This window comes from Arachis hypogaea, chromosome 5 (assembly GCF_003086295.3).
Source record: "Arachis hypogaea cultivar Tifrunner chromosome 5, arahy.Tifrunner.gnm2.J5K5, whole genome shotgun sequence".
In the NCBI taxonomy this organism is placed as follows: Eukaryota; Viridiplantae; Streptophyta; class Magnoliopsida; order Fabales; family Fabaceae; genus Arachis; species Arachis hypogaea.
The window spans coordinates 92,618,223-92,641,718 of NC_092040.1; the positions used below are offsets into that span (position 1 = coordinate 92,618,223).

At 31.6% G+C, this 23,496-nt stretch overlaps 4 protein-coding genes across 6 annotated transcripts; 3 read left to right on the plus strand and 1 right to left on the minus strand.

Moving 5' to 3' along the window:
- Positions 1-1,469: 1,469 nt before the first annotated feature.
- LOC112801949 (sirohydrochlorin ferrochelatase, chloroplastic) lies at positions 1,470-4,076 on the plus strand. 2 transcript variants are annotated; one of them, XM_025844908.3, is made up of 6 exons: positions 1,470-1,618; positions 1,767-1,945; positions 2,054-2,115; positions 2,488-2,598; positions 2,900-2,992; positions 3,681-4,076. In XM_025844908.3, exons 1-6 carry the CDS (start codon positions 1,581-1,583, stop codon positions 3,786-3,788), a joined length of 591 nt encoding a protein of 196 aa, XP_025700693.1. In that variant the 5' UTR covers positions 1,470-1,580; the 3' UTR covers positions 3,789-4,076. The 2 variants fall into 2 exon arrangements, with proteins under 2 accessions (XP_025700693.1, XP_072093547.1); XM_072237446.1 differs by having other exon boundaries at positions 1,482-1,617; positions 1,754-1,945.
- A 4,753-nt stretch (positions 4,077-8,829) lies between these two features.
- LOC140173243 (uncharacterized) lies at positions 8,830-9,916 on the plus strand. The gene is made up of 4 exons (XM_072196033.1): positions 8,830-9,004; positions 9,119-9,265; positions 9,357-9,442; positions 9,764-9,916. The coding sequence occupies exons 1-4, from the start codon at positions 8,830-8,832 to the stop codon at positions 9,914-9,916; spliced, it is 561 nt and encodes a 186-aa protein (XP_072052134.1).
- A 915-nt stretch (positions 9,917-10,831) lies between these two features.
- LOC112801950 (uncharacterized) lies at positions 10,832-14,176 on the plus strand. 2 transcript variants are annotated; one of them, XM_025844909.3, is made up of 6 exons: positions 10,832-11,138; positions 11,242-11,400; positions 12,352-12,426; positions 12,557-12,789; positions 13,018-13,065; positions 13,677-14,176. In XM_025844909.3, the coding sequence occupies exons 1-6, from the start codon at positions 11,048-11,050 to the stop codon at positions 13,902-13,904; spliced, it is 834 nt and encodes a 277-aa protein (XP_025700694.1). In that variant the 5' UTR covers positions 10,832-11,047; the 3' UTR covers positions 13,905-14,176. The 2 variants fall into 2 exon arrangements, with proteins under 2 accessions (XP_025700694.1, XP_025700696.1); XM_025844911.3 differs by having other exon boundaries at positions 10,896-11,138; positions 11,242-11,385.
- Positions 14,177-14,368: 192 nt separating this feature from the next.
- Positions 14,369-23,060, minus strand: LOC112801951 (polyribonucleotide nucleotidyltransferase 2, mitochondrial). Its single transcript, XM_025844912.3, has 16 exons — positions 22,418-23,060; positions 21,686-21,841; positions 21,436-21,606; positions 20,681-20,806; positions 20,381-20,542; positions 20,151-20,270; positions 19,333-19,470; positions 19,070-19,232; positions 18,458-18,583; positions 18,241-18,371; positions 17,486-17,705; positions 17,282-17,365; positions 17,039-17,118; positions 16,624-16,767; positions 15,425-16,102; positions 14,369-15,060 (listed from the first exon to the last, which is right to left on the minus strand). Exons 1-16 carry the CDS (start codon positions 22,739-22,741, stop codon positions 14,953-14,955), a joined length of 2,931 nt encoding a protein of 976 aa, XP_025700697.1. The 5' UTR covers positions 22,742-23,060; the 3' UTR covers positions 14,369-14,952.
- Between the last annotated feature and the right edge of the window lie 436 nt (positions 23,061-23,496).

Sequence of the window (23,496 nt, forward strand, 5' to 3'; positions counted from 1 at the left end):
CAAGTGAGAAGAAGGATATCAGGTTCCAAAGACTCATCACAAATATCGAGTTGTCTTCCGTTATGTATGAGCTATCAGAAGTTGAGAGTGCTCTTGAGAATAGGCTTACTTCGAAATAGGAGCTTGAATGAACGCCAGGCTCTCCAACTGCCTTAAGACAAGACCGGTGATAGGATTCATTTAAAGAAGACCGAATCAGGGAAAAGTGTGGCCCATTCATCGCTCTTGCTAGAGAAAATGCTATTGGCCTTTTCGGCTTAGTCACTCTCTCGTCGTTCCGATTCAAGGATTGTCTAGCTTGGAATGAACTTTAGACACAGATTCATTGATTTAAACATTGATCTTACCGCAACGCCCCTCCTTGCTTGCCTAAGAGTTCTTGCTTCAAGTTCACTTGAGAATTCCAACAAGAGATGTGAAAAAGTATTCCATATCCCGACACAACACCTGCCCCTCCTCCATAACAAAAAAAATGACCCGTTATAGAGATTTCATCACAACAAGCTCACTATAACAAATATAAAAGAACTAATTATTAGCCACATAACTTTGTTAGTTTTTGTATCTAGTTCTTGTGTCTACTTTTTATAGAATACAAGATTTATTCTCATAAATGATTAAGTATTTTATTACAAGAATATTATCAATTTACAACTCTCTTATTTTTATATAAAAATTTCTACCTTTGTTTATTTATTTTTATCATATTTTCACAACACCCACAATTGTTTTAAAAGAGTCTTATTAACAAGTATTTTTAAAATATTTGTTAGGAGTATTAAATTATTTTATAGATAAAAGAATTATTTAAAAATTTAAAACTCCTATTTTTTTCTAACATTTTCTGTACTACTCTATATTAATCTTTTAAAAAATTTTAGTTGTAGTTTAATCTTTAATAAATTTTAATTATTATTTTAATTTTAACTATTTATTTTAGCAGACAAATCAATTTCTAAGTTAAATTCTTTTGTTAGAGGTTAGCAAAACTTGCTTACATAGAGGGACTAATCTAAAAGGTTTAAATGTCTTTTGGAATTTTATATATTCAAAAATAGTAATGAGAATTAATTTAGTTAAATTTATTAGTCTTTAACAAGAAAAGATGAGATTTATTGATTAACTTGTTTAATAAAATGAAAATTTGATTTTTTTTATAATTAAAAAATTTGCTAAAGAATAAAATATTTGACTAAAAAATTTTTGAAAATTAATTTGAAGTATTACTTGAAGTTTTTATTTTTTTTATTCTTAATAAACCCAAAATTAGCGAAAAAAGAAGGAGAGATGGGATATTATTAGAGGATTAAACTTTTCTAAAATGAAGAAATTGATAAAATAAAAAAGTAAATATCTAATTATTGTTAAATTAAAATAATAAAATTCATAAATAATAAGCATTATTTTTTGTGCTAAAATAAAAATTATTAATTTTATTACTTTACTAAGATAGTGAGGATTTTTTTTCCCCATTATTATAGGGGTTGCAAATACTTGGAAGTTGGAATGGGTTGATTGATAGTAAATGAGGCTATCCCCAAACTAAAAAGGAAGCAACTTTTTGATCATTTGATGTGCCCATGAAATCTCTTTCACTTCCTTCCCTTCCCTTCACAAGGTACTACCTCCATTCTGCCTTTCAGTTTCTTCCCTTTTTTTTTTTCTTTTTTGTTTTTTTGTTTTCCTTTTTCTTTGGACAAGAACTTTTTTTTATTCTCTTACTTTGGTTGGTGTTCTTGTTATTGTTGTTACGGACTTTCTGCAAGTGAAAAGGGAACAAACACGAGATGGGTATCCTTCAAAACCTCAAATTTGTCACCAAAGACTCCAACTTTAAGCAGAGTATTGTGTCTGAGAGCTAAAAGCTATGGTGGGGTTGGTGATGGTGATGCGGTGATAATTGTGGATCATGGGTCGCGTCGCAAAGAGTCCAATCTTTTACTTAGTAAGCTGGGTTCTTTATTTTGATGTTATCACTCCTACTACCACTTTTATTGTACTTTGGGAATACTATAATTTGAGGTATGAAATTAGTTTTGGTTTTTGATGTCAGATGAATTTGTGGAGATGTTTAAACATAAAACTGGGTACGAGATTGTGGAGCCTGCTCATATGGTAATTTACTAATTTTCTGTAATCTTTTTGTTTTTAGTTTTATTCGCAAAAAGTTGTCAAGTAGAGAAAAACATAGAATTAGAGAAATGTTAGCTGATAAACTTTTCCGAATCTTGCAAGCATGATATGTAGTATGCATCATCTTAGGACTGTTAGCATTTTACTTAGGTTGTTTGTTTGTCATGGGCAATGACATTGTCTTTTCTCTTCATGAGGGGTAAAAGAGATTAAGCTTGTTTCATAGTGTGAACAATTTTCTTCATGGTGCATAAATCAACATCTTTTTTCTTTTCCTTTTCATTTTATGACAATATTATAATTTGGATTTCTGGGGGCAATTCCTGATGTTTCATAATATATACACATTTTTAGGAATTAGCAGAACCATCAATTAGAGATGCCTTTCAATCCTGTGTCGAACAAGGTGCACAACGTGTCGTTATCAGCCCCTTTTTCCTCTCTCCCGGAAGGCATTGGAATCAGGTAGACCTTTGTGAAACTGTTATCTGTCCTATCTTTTCGTAAACAAAAGTGCTATGCGCACACGAAAAATCAGCCACCAAATCAGTCACTATGTATTTGTGTATAAATAAATACATATGTTGTTTAACTCATTTTCAATATGTCTTTTATATTTTAACATGTATTTTATGCCAATAGCTTATTTTTGGTGTACATGTAGCGTGGTTCTTCTATAAATTTTTGTTGTGATTCCTCAACTTGATGAAGATTGAAGATTTCAGTAAGTGGCAAAATCCTTAAAACTCCTCATTGTATTATGTAGGATATTCCTTCGTTAAGTTCCGAGGCAGCAAAGGAGCACCCTGGCGTATCATACATTGTAACCGCACCCCTTGGACTGCATGAGCTACTGGTGGTATGAACTCTTGTACATTTCACAAATTCACAATGTCATGTTTGCTGTCCCGAGTTGAGTTTTACAAATCACTCAGGAAAATGTTTTGCTTCCTTGGGTTTCAAGCTTAATAGCATCTTTATATCAAGGCGAACAAAACAATTCTGATTTAATTAAAATTCCTAAAACTATCATGTGTCAAGATGATTAAAAAGGTTTTATTTCAAATCGCCTTTTTATGAATCAATTATAGTTGTTTAATGGATGAAATTTCTCTCATGCTTGGTTAGTTAGGGAATATCATGCTTGGTTGGACTTTCTTAATGGATAAACCATGATCATAGACATTGTATCAGATTCAAAATTAAATAATTATATATCAATTATCCTGCTTTTACCATGAATCAATGGGTTGTTGCATGCACAAGGTGGGATTCAAACCCCCAACTTTTACTTATGCGGACTAGTGAGCTAACTACTAGACTAACCCAACTTGGTTTTCTACTATATCTATTTATAGTAAATCAATTACTAATAAAACTATCTTAATTGGCCTTGGGCCTATTTCTTACTCCTTACACCAGTCTGAATCAGGCAATTATTACTTTGATGTGAAAGTGGAAGGAGTACTATGAAAAATAAATACCAAGCAATGAATCTATGTTGCATTGTAACTGTCATATTGAACTTGAACAATCTTGTGCCACAGGATGTTATGAATGATAGGATCAAGCATTGCTTGAAGCACATATCCGGAGATGCCGATGAGTGTTCTGTTTGTGCTGGGACTGGAAAATGCAGACTTTATAATTCATGAAACAAAGTTGAAAGTCATGGGAATTTTCATTAACTGAGTTGCAACTCACCAAACTATTCTGAAGCCATGACTTCAAGGGAGCACATGTATATGTTGTCAATGGTCTGTTTCAGAAGAATCAAGATGGTTTTTTTATGATCATGATTCGATATGATACCTTGAAAGTGATTTGCTCAATGAGTGACAAGCATATTCTTCTCTTATATCATGATGATTCCCAAAGATTAAAGTTCAGTTTGTTCACTGAAAAATAATTGCAAGCTTATTATAGAATGAGTTTATGTTCTATTACTTTTTGTAATTGTATCATATCAGCATTTTGCATAGATGACATTATATAAAATGATGTAAGCCTTTAATCATGCTAATTAATTAAATTTAATACTTATTATTACTTAATTGAATTAAAAAATAATAGTTAAATACAATTAATATCTATATTAGACACCAACAAAAGTAAAGACACCAAAATTAACATCTATATTAAAATTTATAATAATAATAATTTTCAGTTATAAATACTAAAAAATGTACATTAATTTATTTAAACACTCTTACTATTATTATTCCATCTCATATATTCTCTATTTCTCTCAAATGAATCGTAAAAAATAAAGACTATATTTTGTGCTAACTTATTCATTCAAAATAATTTACAATTAAATGATTATAAAGGAGAAGATTTCACCTTTCAAAAATTAAGTAGTATGCAATTTCAACTCAAATGACAATCAATCTAATATTCTAATGTGTTATTACCAAATATAATCATAATCAGAGAGTGGGAGAAGCTTTTTGCTCTTTATTTTACTTACAAAACCATGCAAATGGTAACTTAGAAAAAAAGCTATTTTAAATTGGAACTAAATAAAGAAAAAATTACAAAAATACTAATAGTTCATTTTTGCCCAGAAACAAATACATGGAGGATAAGTGGAGGTCTGGACTCTCCAACTTTTAAAAAAAAACTAGAGTGAGACCCGCGCATTGCGCGGAGATGTAGATTATTTATACTATATAGTATATTTTAATAAATGTTATATTAAAAATATTTTAGAGAACATATTATAAATAGATTTTGAATTTATTTATTTTTAAAAAAGACATAAATTATTTATATTAGAGTTATACAAAACTGCATTTTTTTATTTACATTAATGGCTACACTTTGTCTTTTTTGTAGTTTTTTTGTTTATAAATAATTAAAAAAATAAATAAATGAGAATGAAAAACATATAAAAATGTTATATTAAATTTAAAGATTTTTTGACAATTAGTATGAGAGATTAAGAAATGAAGAGTAGTAAGAGTGTTAATATGTATAAGTTGTAGAATTTGAATATTTGTAACTGAAATTTTTTATAATTATTATTATTATTATTATTATTATGACACTTTTAATGTATGCATGTTTATTGCATTTAATTAATACTTGATGTTTCAATTGAATAATAATAGATAAGAGTTTTTTGTTTTATTTTTTTTAAAACATTTTACTAAATAGTGATTGGTTGATTTTTATCTTTTGCCAGTCATTAGAATTGTTGATGTAGCATCATTAGCAAAGAAAAGACATTGTGGATATTATATTAAATTTAAGGAATTTTTGACAATTAGTATGAGAGATTAAGAAATGAAGAATAGTAAGAGTCTTAATATATATAAGTTGTAGAATTTGAATATTTGTAACTGAAAGTTTTTATAATTATTATTATTATTATGACACTTTTAATGTATGTTTATTGCATTTAATTAGTACTTGATCTTTCAATTGAATAATAATATATAAGGGTTTTTTGTTTTAATTTTTTTAAAATATTTTACTAAATAGTGATCGATTGATTTTCATCTTTTGTCAAAGTCATTAGAATTGCTGATATGTCATCATTAGTTAAGAAAATATGGCTTAAACTCATTGTGGAGAGAGTTGGTATCAGCTTTTAGATAGATAGATAGATAGATAGATAGATAGATAGATAGATATATGCAAAAGATTTCATTTTCATCCTACATAGCAAACAATTATAACAAATTATACGGATTTTTTCCTATTAATTAGCTATGAGTAGCAACAATTAGAATAAAACATGTTATATAATAATTTGTACTCACCTAAGTGAAAGCTAAATTGGTAATATTTCTTAATCTAAGACATAGCTTTCTCTTCAAGGGTTGTAAAATTATTATTGAAGTATTTTTTTTTAAGGTTATCCCATAAAATATTAAAAATACCAATAGGCTTCTCAATTTTTTCTCAACAATTTGATTTAACTAATGGATTGGACAATCTTATTACACAATAAAATTGGAAAGATATCCATATTTTTCTACGAATTGCAAAATTACTATTCATGTGATTTTTTGACCCAAAAATTATCTTTTTACACCGATTTTTGTGATTTTAAATATAATACAAAATATTTTATTTAAATCCTATGTAATGATTTGTAAACAATTACAAAAGAATTTTTTTTCTATTCGTACCAAAAATCCATACAAAAAATAGAATAGAATATGTTATAAGACTCTTTTATACTAACCTGAACTTGAAGCTAAATTGGCACTCCTCTTCGACCGGAGATATTACTTTCTCCTCATTCTTGTTTGTCTAAATTGGATAGATCTAAATGTTTCAAATAATTGTGTTTCTACATTTTTAAAATAGTCATCAAAATCACCTTATGAATCAATTTACAATAAAATAAGGAAGGTGCAATAAAAATTATGTTAAACAAACCAAGCTGCAGAATCATATATTGGAGGCACATATCTTATTGTCTTCTTTTTTTTTGAAAGGATTGTTCTCCGTCTCTTTAATCTAGCAATTTTAGGTATTAACTCTTCCAGTCTGTCATTACCACTGCTGAGATCCAGAATCGAGCTCCGGCAGGAAAACCACAACAGGAGGAATGGAGTTTGGCCTGGTTTCTGCAATTTATGCAATGCGGCTCCATCGAAGATGGACATCGCGATGGACAATTGTTTCGAGAAAAAAACAATGGCTCATGGGACCGGAAGAGGATGTAGGTAGGAAAAAACAATGGCTCATGGGATGGTACGGAGAGGTGCGAAGAGGAAGAGGGTTTCTAGAAGTATGAGAAAGGTAAGCGGTTTTTTTTTGGGTAAATGTTAATTTGTGTTTTTATTGTTTTAAAAATAAGGATTAATTTGGAAAAAGTTAAGTTGTTGGTTTTTATTGTGTTTTTGAGTTTTGTTTTGTATTTCTTTTTTGTTTGAAAATAAAAGTTGATTTGGCAAGATTTGATTGGTTGATTCTAACATTTTGCCAAATAAGCAATGTTGCTGACATGGCGTTCGTAGAAGAAGAGGAATAACTTCAAAATAATGTGGGTAAACTTATGTATCTACTTTTATATATTAAGAATAGAAGCTAATAATAAAATTTAAGAAGTCCAACCCAATAAAATATAATGATATTTAAATAAATACTACATTATTTTTCTTCTCTTATTCCTCTTTGACGTTTAATATTCTCTTAAAACCATAGCTAATTAGCCAACGCCCTCCACTTTCAAGTGTCACAACGGTACAACCGTACAACTGTATAAGGTACAATATGCTAAACACTTATTTATTATACATGTATAAAACTGTTATAATCTATACTTGGCGTAAATAGTGCATTATAAATGGAATTAGTCTTTGAAGTTTGATCCAAAGGCGGTAGAAACTCTAAATAATTCTAATTATTTAGTAATAAACTAATAACTAATCTTCTTTGCAAAATAGTATTCTTATTTGTGTGTAATATCTATCATGACCAATTGACCACCATTTAACTATTGTTACGGATTCCATATTTCCATTGATGTTGTACGGCCTGTACGCTTAGTAGTTTTTGAGCAAATGCCACTGTAAATAAATGCTACTTTGAGTTCTATTTTATTGATGCTATTCGTTTAGTAGTTTTTTTATTTTTTTTTAAATATTGTTAATTTGTTATTGATATTTAATTAATAAAAAATATTTAAATTTTGTTTATTCATGTGAGTATATAATTATTTGAATTTTTTTCAGGTAAAAAAAACTAAAACATTTTATGATGAAAAAACAAAGTAAAATTGATACAATTTTTAAGAGAAAAGCTGCTGATAATGTTGGAGTTTAAATAAGTCAATCATCTAATTTTATTTCACAAGAAGTTTAAGTAAGTGAACTCTCTAATCTTACTCAAAATACACATCAACATGAAGTTAAAGTTCTAAGATTAGAAAGAGATGTTGATATCTCTTTACTAGAAAGGGATCCAGGAAAGCGACGTCCAATTTGGCAATATAATGTCAATAAACGTGATAAGATTTGTAGAGCATACATAATAGCTGGGCCATACCAACTAACAAATATTAGCTATCCAGTTTCTGGTAATAACAATCACCGTTGATATTTTCAATCTTCTTGATATTTTCAATCTTCTTGATTTAAGAATTTTTCAAGTTGGTTAGAATATTCACCAGAAAAAAGATGTTGCTTATTGTTTGCCTTGCTATTTGTTTAGTAAATATTATCAGAATTAGGATTTAGTAATTGGAAGAAAGTAAACAATGGAGTGAATTTAGTATTTGTATGTCACGAGGGTTTTATTCTTAATTCTCCCCATAATTTATGTGTGAAATCTTGTGATGATTTAATAGCTCAATCTAAGTATATAGACAAAGTTCTTGATAGGCATAGTAATGAAACTATTACAAATAACCGCTTAAGATTGAAGACATCTATTAATGCTATTCGCTGGCTTGCATTTCAAGCATGTGCATTTAGAGGCGACGATGAAAGTCCTGGATCTTTGAATCGAAAAAATTTTATTGAGTTAATTAAGCTTTTAGCTTCATGTAATCAGAATGTTAATAATGTTGTTCTTGAAAATGCTCCTGAAAATGCTCAATATATATTTCCTGGTGTTCAAAAAGATATATTTCATATCTTTACTAGAAAAGTGCATGCAACAATTCGAGAAGAAATTGGTGATTCTAAATTTTGTATAATTATTGATGAAGCAAGAGATTAGTCAAAGCGAGAAGAAATGTCTATGGTTCAGAGATTTGTAGACAAGCACGATTGTGTTCAAGAAAGATTTTTTGATCTTATACATGTTTCTGATACGTGTTCTTTGACATTGAAAACAGAAATTTCATCAGTTCTTTCTCGTCATAATCTTAATGTTCAAAATCTTAGAAAACAAGGGTATGATGGAACTAGTAATATGCGTGGTGAATAGAACGGATTGCAAACTCTATGTTTGAAAAATTACCCTTTTACTTATTACATTCAATGTCTTACTCATCGATTACAATTGACACTTGTTTCTGCAGCTAAAGAAGTTTGCTATGTTCATCAATTCTTTTCAAAACTTACATTAATTGTGAATGTTGTAACTGTTTCTCCTAAACGTCATGATCAGTTAAGGGTTGCTCAAGCAAATAATGTTGCAAACTTAATTGTTGATAATCAACTTGTTGGTACTTTGTAAAGAACTAGAGATATTAGATGGGGATTTAACTTAAATTCTGTACGTAGCTTGCTATACATGTTTGATGCTACTTTGTGAAGTTCTTGAAAAAAGCACTGAAGAAGACAATTCCCCCACTCGTGGTGATGCTAATGCTGCTTATGATGCTATCACATCCTTTGAATTTGTCTTTATTTTACATTTAATGAGAAATATTTTGGAAGTTAGTCATGATCTTTGTCAAGCTTTGCAATAAAAAAATCAAGACATATTGAATGCTTTAACTCTGATTTCTACTACCAATACTTTAATCTAACGAATGAGAGAATCAAGTTGGGAGGCTTTCATAAAAGAAGTTATATTGTTTCGTGAAAAACATGAAGTTCAAGTTCCTAATATGAATGCATTGCATATTCCTAGAAGAGGCCGAACTCGTAAAATTGTTGACCAAATTTCAGTGAAGCATCATTATCGTGTTAATTTATTTCTGACTGTAATTGATACACAGTTGCAAGAGCTTAATGAAAGATTCAATGATAATATGGTGGAATTGCTTATTTTAAGTTTAACTTTAAATTATAGAGATAATTATAAGTTCTTCAGTGCCAACAAAGCATGTGAATTAGTAGAACGGTTTTGTCCAGGTGACTTCAGTGACTAAGAGAAATTTCACATTAGAATGCAAGCTCAATATTATGAACTTGATGTTCCTAATCATGTTGAGTTAACTAACTTGTGCACAATTTCGGAGTTATGTCAAGAATTAACGAAGACAGGAAAGTCTTTAACATATCTTTTGATTGATTGTTTGATTCGCTTGGTATTAACTTCCTGTTTCAACTACTACAATTGAGAGATCTTTTTCAACTATGAATATTGTGAAGAATAGACTCAGAAATAAAATGGAAGATGAATTTCTTGCTAATTGTCTTCTGATTTACATTGAGAAGAAAATTGTTGAAAGATCTGACGCCAATTCTATTATCAATAAATTTTATGATATAAAGAATTGACGTGTACCACTTCGTTAGTAAAAAGTACACATATTTTTTTGTACTTTAAATATATTTTTTTATCAGTATATTTTTGTAATGCATCTTACATTATAATTTATTTACATATTTCTTTAATATTATATATGTTATTGACACCACGATACATTTCTGGATCCGTAATATTTTTGGCATAATATTCAAAAATATTTCTTCATTTTTCTATAATTTGTTGACAAATAATTTTTTTTTACAGTATCTCCCAAAAAGGACTAATTCATTACAATGGATTTTAAATTCAATTTAAAAATTTCTAATGGTTAAAAAATAAAATCATTATTAACACACTACTTTTATAATGTTCAACGCAATTGTGATCAGTTACAATTACTTGACATTTATATTTTAGATTCCCTTATTGTAAAATTATATTATCTATCATATAAAGTATAGGTTAATTTTTTTTATATAAAAAAATATTAATATTTTTATTAAAAATAAAATTATTTAGTATAATTACAAATGAGATTATATCAGCATTTTCTGCCACATAATATTATAATACACTCTAAATATCAATATTCAAATAAAATACCATTTCTATCTCTCTAACAAATATTTTCGAAGTATACAAGTATACAACTACAGTGTTTTTTTTTTTTTTTTTTTTTTTCAGAAAGTGGGTGGCAGCTGCATGCTCTTTCTTCACATCCTAACATGAATATGGTGCTCCTCTGATTGATGCGAATTACAGAGAGGAACAAGGAATTGAAAAAGGAAGAAACTTTGATTGGATTGAGATGATGGGTCATGCTTCAAAGTTTGTTCAAATATTCAGACTCTGTCCAATCTCTCGTTTCAACCAACACTTGTTCTTCACTACCACTACCAGTTAGTTACTCCACCCTCCTCCTTAACTCATTTTCTTATTGACCCATGATTAAATTTCTCAACTTTAATCCCTTTTCGTGTCCTCTATTATCATTGGATTCAGGTTACAAGTGCAGCAAATTGAAATTGGATATTGTGAAAACACAATTGGCGCTAAAACTGAAGAACACCCTTCAACAACCAGGGAAACCCTTTTTTCATTCCCATAGCTTCAATCTCAATGTCCCAGCTAACTTCCTCCGTAAAAGTAATCGCTTTTCTGGTAACAATAACTATCTAGTTCTGTTTTTATTTTTCTTTTTAATATATTATTATTGTAAATTTTTCAATCAAGTATATTCTGAGTGTGTGGTTTAGTGGAAGTTGGTATTCTCAACTAAAGATATATTTCAGTATGAAATAAGCAACATCAAAATTTGTGTTAATATTATTCAGATAACATTACAAAACTTTGATTTTGATGCACTGAAGCAATGCTTGTTGATTGCAATGGTTTGACACTTGTTTCTTTAAGGGTATGTTTGAGAGTTGGAGTTTTTGAGGGGAATATGGAAGGAAAGGATTTGAAGAGTAAAAAGAACTTCTGCTTACCCTTCAAGGCTTTTTCCTTCCATACCTTTTCTTCTCCTGCAAAATCAAAACTAACAAACACCCAATAAGATATCAATTTCGAGTATTGGCAAATGGCAGAAACTGGTAAGGAGAGAGTGATACCCTTAAAGTGAGTCGACAGGCTCAAGCTAGATTAGTTGTGCTTACATATGGACTTTGGATACTAGTAGTTATATTAGAGAAAGAAAAAGCATTGATGCATTGCCGAAGTAAATATTTTACATTATGGTCCGATATCATAATTAAATCCATGTTAGCATACTAAACTTGAAGCAACTTGTGTTAATTGGCTCGTACCTAGTATGGAATCTTGTCACATTAAGCTGAAATTAGGTTTATGATGGTAATCATACTCATTTGACAAGTTTTCTTCACGTCTTGAGATGCATCATCTGGTTATGATTGACTATGATGATTATCTGTGTATCTTATCTGTGGGTTGTGGCAATGTGGCGTGGTTCTAGAATCGGCAATTAACTAGAATTTCAATCTTTTATATCAAATTTGAAGTTATATGCAAAAGGAAAATGTACCAAACATGCCCTTCCATTATCTGTGAGTGGTATAAAATGTAATATGAGGTTGATGATGCACATTTCAGGCAGTTACTTGAGCATTGGAAGCATATTAGGAGTGTCAATTGCATCAGCATCAGTTATAGCTCATGCCATGGATGGTGAGCCAGATATCTCATCTCATTGGTATTAATGCACTTTTAACTTTTCTATATTTCTTCATATTCTTCCTCCCTATCTCATTTTCTCATGTTTTCTTTCAATAACTGAAGTTTTCTTGTTTGTTTAAAGCTGGGGATGCTTTGGTGGATGATCCTTCTGATAACTCACAGGATGTTTCTGAGGAGGAAGAAATTGTGCACCACTTTTTGAAATTCACTAGGAAATTCTGGCTTCCTGTTCTTTTCTTTCTTACAGTGTTGACGAACTTGGATGATCCAATTATGATCTTGTTTGTCAAAGTTACCTTGTTTCTCCTAAGCACCAAGCCCAATCCTTTCTCTGTCTATATTTTTGTTGATCAGGTCAGATCATGTATTAATATCTGATGGATTTTTTTTTATTTTCATATTTTAATCATCGAAAGATCTTTCATAGGTCTAGAACATTTTTTTATGAGTCGAAAACATATATATTGAATTGTGGTCTTATTCTTAACCTAAAGGCTCTTTTATTTTGAATAAATATTTGATAGAAACAACGAACAATGTTTATATGATTATATATCCCTTGAAAATGTCCTTATATTGCAGCTGTGCGAACAATCCATGCGTCAAGATACTCGTTTTTTCAAGAAAAAGGTGCATGACATCCCTTATTAGCTTAATTTTTCGCATGCTAGTCAGCTATCTCATTTTTATCACTTGTACTCCACTGTTACCTAACATCAATATATCATGATTGAATTCCTTTTCTCTTGTAATAGCACTTAATCATGATATTGAATTTCCAAATGTTTTATGATAGAATAAAATGTTGCTTTTAATGTTTTGTTACTAGATCACCCAATCTTAACCAGTTTTTTTTATTGCATCTCCCTATTTCCAAGTTGTTATTGACTCAAATGTTTTTATTTGTAATGTATTGTCCCCCTACAGATTTAGTTGGTGTAAAAATGAACATAATATATACGTATGTAATGACGAGTGCAACGATATTTGGATTTGGAATTTAATTTATATGCATTGTCAGTAATAGAGAGTTTCTAACAAACATTTAATCATGTAGCTACATCGATGAAAATATTTGACTTTGCCATGTTGATAGAACAAATAGCATATATTTTGACCGAGAATTTGCATGCGGATACGAATAAGGATGTCTTAGAATCTTGTTATGTGCTCTGAATTTCACTAATCTTGTTATTCTTTTGAGTAAAACCTTTGGTATCTTATGACCTTTGATCTTGCAGCCGTATGCCAGCAAAGTTGAAGTTCATGACTATAAGCTTCTATGCCTGGCTGCTGTGGAAGTAAGAGATCAAAAGTTCACTTTGGTTGGAATTCTTGGTACTTGGTGGTCGTTGCCTCATTTACCAACTTGGGAAGCAATTTCTTTAGTTAAGAATAGAGTTGGAAGCATCTTTGTGAAACCAACTGAGAACTATCACTATCATACTCAATTACCTGAATTGTGCTGATGTATTGGCATGTGTGTCCATCAAACATTGTTGTTTTAGATTTATGGTGATGTATTGGCATCTAATCTTTTTTTTTTTTTTTTTCACTTTCAGTTAGAAGATTAGATTATTATTCAATCTCTGTTTTTCTAGTTACCATCTGAATAATCCTCATATCTAGGATCATAATTATAAATATTTGATTAACATTATTATAACTTTTCCATTTTATGAACAAAGCATTTTTTTATTTAATGTATAATGCTGTATTGGCATTGTATGTTTTAAGAAAACTTTTGTATTTACATATTGTATTATATATTGTATATTGGTTAGGTTTAGCTATTGATGTATGGAATTTGAAGGCCATTGAACCCTATGCTTGCTTAAATTTTTAGATCTTTGCAACAAATAATAAAACAGAAAGTAGAGTTTATTGTTTTTACCATTTTTGATTTCTCTTTACAAAATTCAAAAAACGGAAATCAGAAACCAAATCACATTTTCCATTTAGATGAGGATCAAATATTCATTTTTGAACATGCAATCAATATAAGTACCAAAACCCTAGTCAAGAATAACTCGTATACATTTATTTAGTCCTTCCCTCAACAAAAATTAGACAGATAGTAGTATAGATGATTAACAACTAAATGTTAGTCAATTACTAGACTCATACCACTGTCTTGCTATGAAACGGTGGTTATTTTGGTAATCTTGCATCAACCATCTCTAGACTCTCAGACTCATTTTCATCAGCTTTTCATGCTTCATTTGGTTAAATCTATGGACCACAATGTGAAATGTCTCCCAAAATTCATTGAATGAATTTTCAGCAGCTCAACAACAATTTAGTGTAGTCTCACTAAATGGTGTCGGTGGCATGAACTGATTGATGTCAATAGCACTCATTATGATCCAGTTCTTTAATAAAATCACTGGTGACTAACCAGAAACCAGAATAACAATCACTTTTGCTTCCAGCGTGCTGCGAGTAGATCTTCGAAGTCATCATCTTAGCAGTTTACACCTATGGGATCGCTCGAGAAAAGGAATGACCACTAGGAATTTAGTCTTCATCCACCATAGTCATTACTGGAATCCCCTTGCTAGAAAAGCTTGAGCATGCTACTCTGATCTCCTCACCTATCTTAAAGTTCCTTTTATCACTATTCTCCTACATGACAAAACAAGGAATACAAATTAATTGATAGTGCAAAACACATGGGTGGACTTCAGAAATAATAAGGATTAAAAAATTCATCTGATAAATGGTCTACGATGAAATTATGTGGATTTGCAAGTGTTTATACTTCTGTATGAACGATCAGTTGAAAATTCCAGCTATAACCCATAGATAAAGTCCAACAAATGCATTGTTCTCAACCACTGAAAAAGGTAATATGATGTGCAATGATGGGCAAAGTGTATATAAGATGTTAATTACGTGTACATAAGATGTTAATTAAAGCTACACAACAGAGAGAAAGAAAGGGGACATTGAGTATCTATGTCATTAAGGATATAAAGGCAACTCATACCTCAAATCGGTACATTCCTTTAAGTCCTCCACCCAAATCCAATACCAACCCGTGTGCACGAATTTGATGCACTTTGGAAGTAACTTTAGTTCCAATTTTCAGTTGTTTTGCAGTTACCGCTTCCTTATCTTCAGCTTCCTTCTCACACTCCTCCAAATGCGAACTAGACTTTTTCTGCTTCAGATTTTTTGACTTCTTAGCATTAGTACGTGGGAAGGGACCTGAATGCGAAGATGAAGCATCCATCACATCTTGAGATTGACGAGATTTTGACTTGTGAATTGGTTCTCTCCCTTTATTTTTGCGGGTATCCTCTGATGTCAGATTTGAGCTGGTAGACTTCTCATCCCCATCACACTCTTCAGCACTACGTATTAAAAATACTGGTACTTGGGAGGTAGCTGGCTTCGCCTCACCTAATTCATTTTTGCCTATCGGAAAATCAGAGGCAGAATTGTGTTGCTCTTCTGCTTTAGATTCATCCCCAACCGGTGCCCAAATTTTGGCTGTTTCTTTTGCAGATGCCACAGATCCTTCACCTACATCATCAGTCTCTGATCCTCCGGGACGAGGCTTAACTGCCTTAAGGGATAATTTAATGTTACCACGAACATCTTGGCCTATGCACATCAAAGAAAGCTGCTGGCCAATAGAGACTATATCTGCAACTCGGGAAACCTGTGGAAATGGTAGTTTTATTAGGTAGTATTTGTTTTGAGGTACTGAGACAGAGACTGAGAGACTGAGACTCAGTATCATGTTTGTTGGTTTAGAGATTGGTACTAAAATTTGTGTCTCTGTTCGTAAAATTTCAGTATTTCAGTACTTCCAAAAAGTAGGGACACAGGGGACTAAAATTTTTAGAGATGAAAACTGAAACTTTAATAACATTTTATACCTAAAATACCCTCATTTCAATTAATTAATTCTAATTTTACTGTTTGTGCAAATTAAATTAGAATTTTGTTCTTGTTTTAGTTTTTGTCTCTCATTTTGCACCAAACAGAATACTGAGATTTATTTCAATCTCTGTCTCTCAGTCTCTGTCTCTCAGTCTTAGTCTTTCCGTCTCTGTCTTTCCACCAAACGCTACCTTAAAGACACTATTATATGCAAAATTCTGTTCCTGTTGGTAGCAGAAACAACAATAATATGACTCTTAAAGATAAGAAATTATGATAAGTTAAAATCATACATACCGGCTCATGTGACAACTCAGAAATGTGGAGAAGCCCTTGCTGGCCACCATTAAACTCCACAAAAGCTCCATATTCTTTTATAGAGGTGACGACACCTTTGTAGATTCCTCCAACTTCAATTTCACGGCCTACTATAAAATCAATCTGACAAACAAGAATGGTCATCAATATGACATCCATGAAGGAAGAAACAAGAGTGGATATTTCACCATTCATCATTAATAAATACATTAACATTTTTTTTATGGGATACATATAAGGATAAACTACACATGTCAAAATGATTTAGAAGATAAAACAATAATTCCTAAAACAGGAGAGAGACATTGTCTCCCTTGGGAATGCCATAATGCCATTACAGATGACAAGCACAGCTTTATAGAAAAATTAAGGCTAAACACGATAGAAGAACTACCTTCTCCAGTAATTTGTCCATTACAGCCTGATTTTTAGCAACTATTGTAAGTGTTCCATCGCCTACAGACATCCGAGCACCTGATTGTAATACATAATAGCATAGTCAATAAACATAACATATACAAATGTGTTCTGCTTCACAAAATATATATACAGCATACTAGAAACACAACATTTATAGGTAAACCAACAAGAGGACAGAATGTGGTAAACATCCAAGATGCTTCAAACTTAAAGTGACCTGTTTCCTCTTCCATTTTTCTCTTTAGAGCACCCATTGGCCCAATTAGGCGACGAATAGCATCATTGCTGTACTTTAAGGTGGCTGCATTAGCAAAGAAAAATTTCATACTTAGAAAGGGTGTTTTGCATGGTAGGAAAACCTATTCTAAAAAACACCAAAAGTGAAGAATAGGGAGGGCGAAAAGAGGTTAAAAGGCGAGACCTAATCGTGGCGTAGTACTGTCATCCTTGTTACGAGGTGCACTAATTTCCTGTTCCATGTGATCAAGAATTTGAAGGCGAGCTTTACGAGCAGGTTCTAAACATTCACATATGATATCTACAGGAATTCCAGCTGGTTTTATGTCCAACTGAATAGCAGTAACTCCTTTTCGAGTCCCAGCAATCTTGAAGTCCATGTCACCCAAGTGGTCTTCCAAGCCCTTAAAAATAAAATTTTTTAAGTTTAATACTTGGTAAGAGAACAATCATCTATTATGTTGTTCAATATCAATATCACTATGAATATACACCTAAGAATCCTACAAATGGGGAACCTAATTAGGCAATGTCAACAACAAAATCATATCCCACTTGGGGTGGGGTGGGGAGGGGTCGGCTTCATGGATCAAATGACGCGATTGCGCTCTATCAGGTCTGCAGTGAGATCATCTATACGTAAATCTCCCTTGGCCACCTCATAATTAGGCAATGCCGATACATGAAAAATATTAAAGACCTACTAATACTACAAAGAGTGTCTTTGGCTGTAAGAGGATCATTGATGGAAAATGTATTTTTTCATTAAGATTGCCTATGAATGAAAAAATAAATTTGAATATAAATAAAAATATTAAATGATTAAAAAATGTTAATAAAAGTTTTTACATCAGTAGACTAGTAAGGTCAAATTTTTAATTCAATAATACTCCAAACAAACATTGTAAAGAAATGCACTCAATACGTTGTGAAAAATACCAGAATATCAGTCAATATACGATAATCCACTATTTCACCAGTGGATGGATCAACTTCACTGACAAGACCCACAGAAACACCAGCAACATGTTCACGTACTGGAATGCCAGCATCCATAAGAGCCATGCTACCTTCAAAGAATAAAATATTCAGGAACAAGCATCTTTGTTTTGTAAATGTCAACACAAATGCTGCTACTTGGGGTTAGAATGAGCACCTCCACATACTGTTGCCATTGATGTTGAACCATCTGAAGCCATAACTTCTGAGTTGACACGAACAGTATAGGGAAAATCATCTTCAGGAGGCAAAACAGCAAGAAGGGCTTTCTCAGCAAGAGTTCCTACAAAAATAAAACAGTAGAGAAACCAACCTTTAGTTAGGAACTTAAGCTTTGTATAAGACAATCTGTAATTACTTAGAACTCATCATCCTTTGGTGGTGGTAGTTTCTAGAATGAATAACTTGATCATATAACCATAGCTTAACATAAAATCAGGCGTATCATGGAAAAGTCAATTTGTATAAAGCACAACATCGTTTCGCATAAATGATTGTTTTAGCACCCCTTACATCTAAAAAATGATGGATCAAGGTTGTGCTAAATAAAGCCAATTACAATAGTATTGATTTATATCTTATACCAGTACTTCCATCCCACATGAGTAGTGAACAAAAAATTCAAATTCAAATTCAACATCAACTATCTAACTATAAGCCATTTGGTATTCAATATTTTCATTATCTAGTAAAGAACTAATTTTGACTTTTAACCCTTTTTCTTTTTCTTCTTATTTATTTATTTTAATTGTTTGTGCGCATAATTTACCATGCCCAACTTCACGCCTGTTCAGACCACCACGTTTACCAACTTCATTAATGCAATGAGGTGGAAAACTGTAGTGAAGCATGAATCGCTTTGTTGGAGGACCAACTAAAGAGTCCAGTCTTTGAGCATCTGTAGGTGCTCCAAGTGTTACTGTACAGAGGACCTGTCCATGGCAACAATAAAATATATATTTCAGTTTGCAATTATCAAGCTTTTAGAAATCAATAACAGAATAAAACATAAAATAAAATCATAGAATAGACCTGTGTTTCTCCACGGTTAAAAAGTGAAGATCCATGCAATACGGAATAAGTTCCAGCCTCACAACATAAAGGCCTAACTTCATCCAACCGTCTTCCATCAACTCTGAATCCTTCTGCAATAATTCTTTTACGGACAACCTACATTGTGAAAATATAAACACCAATATTCAACAAGTAAATCCTAAATCAACATATGAGGGAGATATATAACTTACATCCGACAATTTTGGAATCTCATGTTATCCCTTAAAAAAGTTTCTGTATGGTGTGGATTATGTCTACATATATTAATTTTTTTTTATAAAAAAATAAAATAAAAATGACAACAGCAATAACAAAAAACTTTTTAGTGGAAACATCATATGTAATTCTGTCATGATCAAGTTAACCATCACCAATCATACACTAAGTAACTTTATAGCTTGTAAGGTATTTTAAAAATTTCAAATAATAAGGGAGTGAGTTTCACCAAAGAAAAAAAAAGTTTTTCCTTTTGTGTTCATTTTAAAATTTAGCACCAAAACTTCATGAAAGAAAATACTTATCTACTTAGGTATCTACACACTTTAATAGATGATGACTTTGACAAATATTCCAATTCAAGAAGTATTGACAGAAAGAAGAAGATAAATTTTTATCATCCCCAACCATGTCTAAAGTATATATGGCCAGAGGTTATTCAAATAATATGGTAAGATTTTCTCATTTTAAAACTGAATAATTAAGCAAGGAGTCAAGGATAATATATTTGTATATTGGGGAGAAAAATTAGAAGACTGATCGCCCCCTAATTTCTAACTAATCACATGGCTGCATACCTTCTTTCTCACTGTGTCTACTGCCTTCGGCAAAACTTTTAAGCTCTCTTCATCACCTTCTTCCTCAAGCACCCTCTTTACATCTTGTGTAATACCATTCAATGCTTCTCCACGCTCAAACTGGAAGTAATTATTGGAAAAACCCACAAAAATTAATGAGAGATTTCAATGTCTAGTTTACTAATCACAAAAAGCACAAAGAAAGAAAAAAGGAAGTAGAAAAAGAACACCTTTCCATAACTAGGATCAGTAAAAACAGCTTCAATAGGCGCTGCTGCCATGCTGCTAACTTTCTCCATTGTTCTGTCCGACAACATAGAAAGTTTGTATTCTTTCTTAGATTTACCAGCTTTTGCAGCAAGCCTGATTTGAGGTTCAATATACTTAATTGCCTGAACAATTAGAAGGACATATCTCAATAACATCCCAATAATAATAATAATAATAATAATAATAATAATAATAATAATAATAATAATAATAATAATAATAATAATAATAGTAAAAATGGTTTTGACTTTTGAAGTCACCTCAGGATGAGCCAATCTTATCCCAGCTTCTAGATCTTTCTCCGAAATCTCACGAGCTTGTACATCGATCATCAAAGTTTTGTCCCTTGTACATGCATATATCAAATTAAGATCACTTACACTTAACTGCATCATGAAAATAAGGAGCTATAAGAAATAGGAAATGGTATTTCATTATTCAACAACCAGATTATTGTCATTAACATACCCTCATAAAATAGAATTTCAATGTTAATTAGAAGGGAAAAAAATGCTTAAAATCAAATTGAGGTGCAATTTGCAAAACCAACACATTTTCTGATACAAAAGGTATGCTAGATGGTCATTTTGAGTGAAATTGTAAGAATGGTAATATGCAAAACTCATCAAAGAAAGTAGATTGGCAGTTCAACTCAACTTCAAATATAAAAGAACAATAAAACACAATGGGTGGAGTAAGAAAAACTGCTTAACAAAACAAAGGATGCCCCCAACCCATTTTATATAAAACATTATATATTAATAGAGTTTAATTTTGACGCGCTAATAGTGTAAAGAGTTTTACATGGTTATTCAATTAGTTTCAAGCGTTTAGATGATTTTTTAAATAGTAGGTTTGAAAATTATTTATTTTATTGATGTGACAACACATGATTAGTTGTTTGTGTAAAACTATTTCACACTGATAGCACATAAAAATTAAATTCATATTCATATTAAATATATTAATATATAGAAATCTGATAACTAATGTAGTGAAAGAATTTTAAAATTACCTCATCCATAGTAGGATTTATAATGAATTGCCCACATATCCTCCCAATACGAATCATTCCTATGGGACCACCCCAAGGAATATCTGATAACATAAGAGCAGCAGATGTTGCATTAGCTGCTAGTACATCTGGATCTTGATTTCCATCAGAAGAAAGAACACTTGCCATAACCTAGAAGTCATGCATTTTTGTTACCAAAATAAAAAATAGAAAACATTTTGAATAAAGGATAACTTAACAGTGGCCTCACCTGAACCTCATGGTAAAACCCAGGCGGGAATAATGGCCGAATCGGACGGTCAATGATCCGACCACACAATAGTTCACGTTCCTTTGGGGCACCTTCCCTACGCATATATGTTGTTGGAATCACACCTTGGGCAAACTGCTTTTCTTGGTAATCCACCTATTAACAACAGACACGTTGGTCAATTTGATTCTTATTACAAAAAAAAAGGGAGTTTAGATTCCTATTCCTATACTTCAGCAAATTCTGAATGTCAGAGAAAAGAATTGGACATGAGTACATGTCACAATACATATGATGCAACAGTTAGACAACTCCACAATTCTGAACTGAGGTGTACTATTATTCCTACTACATAACTATTTATTTCAGATGTCCTTAAATTGAGGAGTACTATTACCATATCATCATTTCAACCCTGAAAATCAATCCATTCAAATTCACACACCCCATATTGATCCTAACACTTCCCTACCTATACTCTATCACGACCCTCTAATACATAAGTGAACTAAGAGCCAGGCCAAGCAAAGAAAAGTAACCTATTTTCTATGCTCCCAACCGAGGTACATTAATGAGCTTAGCTTATTGAGTTGCTAATGAAAAATCGAAGCAAAGAGTAGCTTCGGAAAAATGCTCAATTCACTTCCATCCCTATAAAATAAATGACAAAAGGAAAATACAAAGCTTTTATTTTTTCATTTGATGAAAGAAGAAAGAAATGAGGGAACATACAGTGAGGGGCAAGAAATCGCGAACGGCGTCGCCCCTGGCGGAGCAGACGGTGGAGAGGACGTTGGTGCCGTCCAAGCCCAAAACGACGGCGCCGTTTGCGAAGCGTGCGACCTTGCCGCTCTCGAGAGTGATGAGGCGGGACCCTACTTCGAATTCCTCCTTGAAGGATTCCAGGACCTTGGTGGTTGTTGGCGGTGAGTCAGGGTCGGGTTGGGACTGGGTGGCGGAGCAGAGGGTGCGACGGAGGTGGAGGAAAGTGGGGAGAGTGCGGAGGAAGAGAGGGTTGGGCCTCGCCCTTGACCTCACTCTCAGCAGGGACGCCATTGATGCTGATGCAGTTACAGTGGTGAGGTTTTGGGGTTTATTTAGGGTTTAGGAGATTTTTTATTTTTTTATGTTTTTTGGGTTATATTTTCATTTTTTTTACACGACTTTTTTTATAATAACTTACAAGCTATATTGCCTTTTGTAACCAAACCAAATAATAAATAAATAAAAGGGGAAATTCAATACACCTAGCTTTTGTTTAAATTGTGTTGGAGAAATTTTAATAATATTTTATAAGGAAAAAAGGGTTTTTGAAGCAAATTATAACATATGATAAACTAGTACATTTGGGGGGAAAAAAACCCCCAAAAAAAAGGGAAAATTTGAGGTGACTAATTAGGACTTTGAGGAAATTTAAGCTAACTTTGGAAGATTGAAAATGGAGAGAGTGATATAGAATAAAATATCATAGTTAAATAAGTCATGTATGAAAATACTTTTAAAAAAAGAAATGAGTGACAAGATTAAAGAGGGCAAACAATATTGATACTTTTTTCATTTTGAAACCTCCATTTTTTCTTACCATCTAAATTGAGGAGGGGTTAAGAGAATGACACATTTGCTTATCATTTTTCTCGTCATAGTAAATTTTTTTTTTTTGGTGTCTAACGTCATAGTAATTATTGAAACATCTAAACATAAACACAAACATAAAAATAAAAGTGACATGATTTATTAATTATTTTCTTTATATTTTCTTTAGAAAAAAAATATTGTTCTATATGAATCCTGTCCATTTTTTATTTTTTATC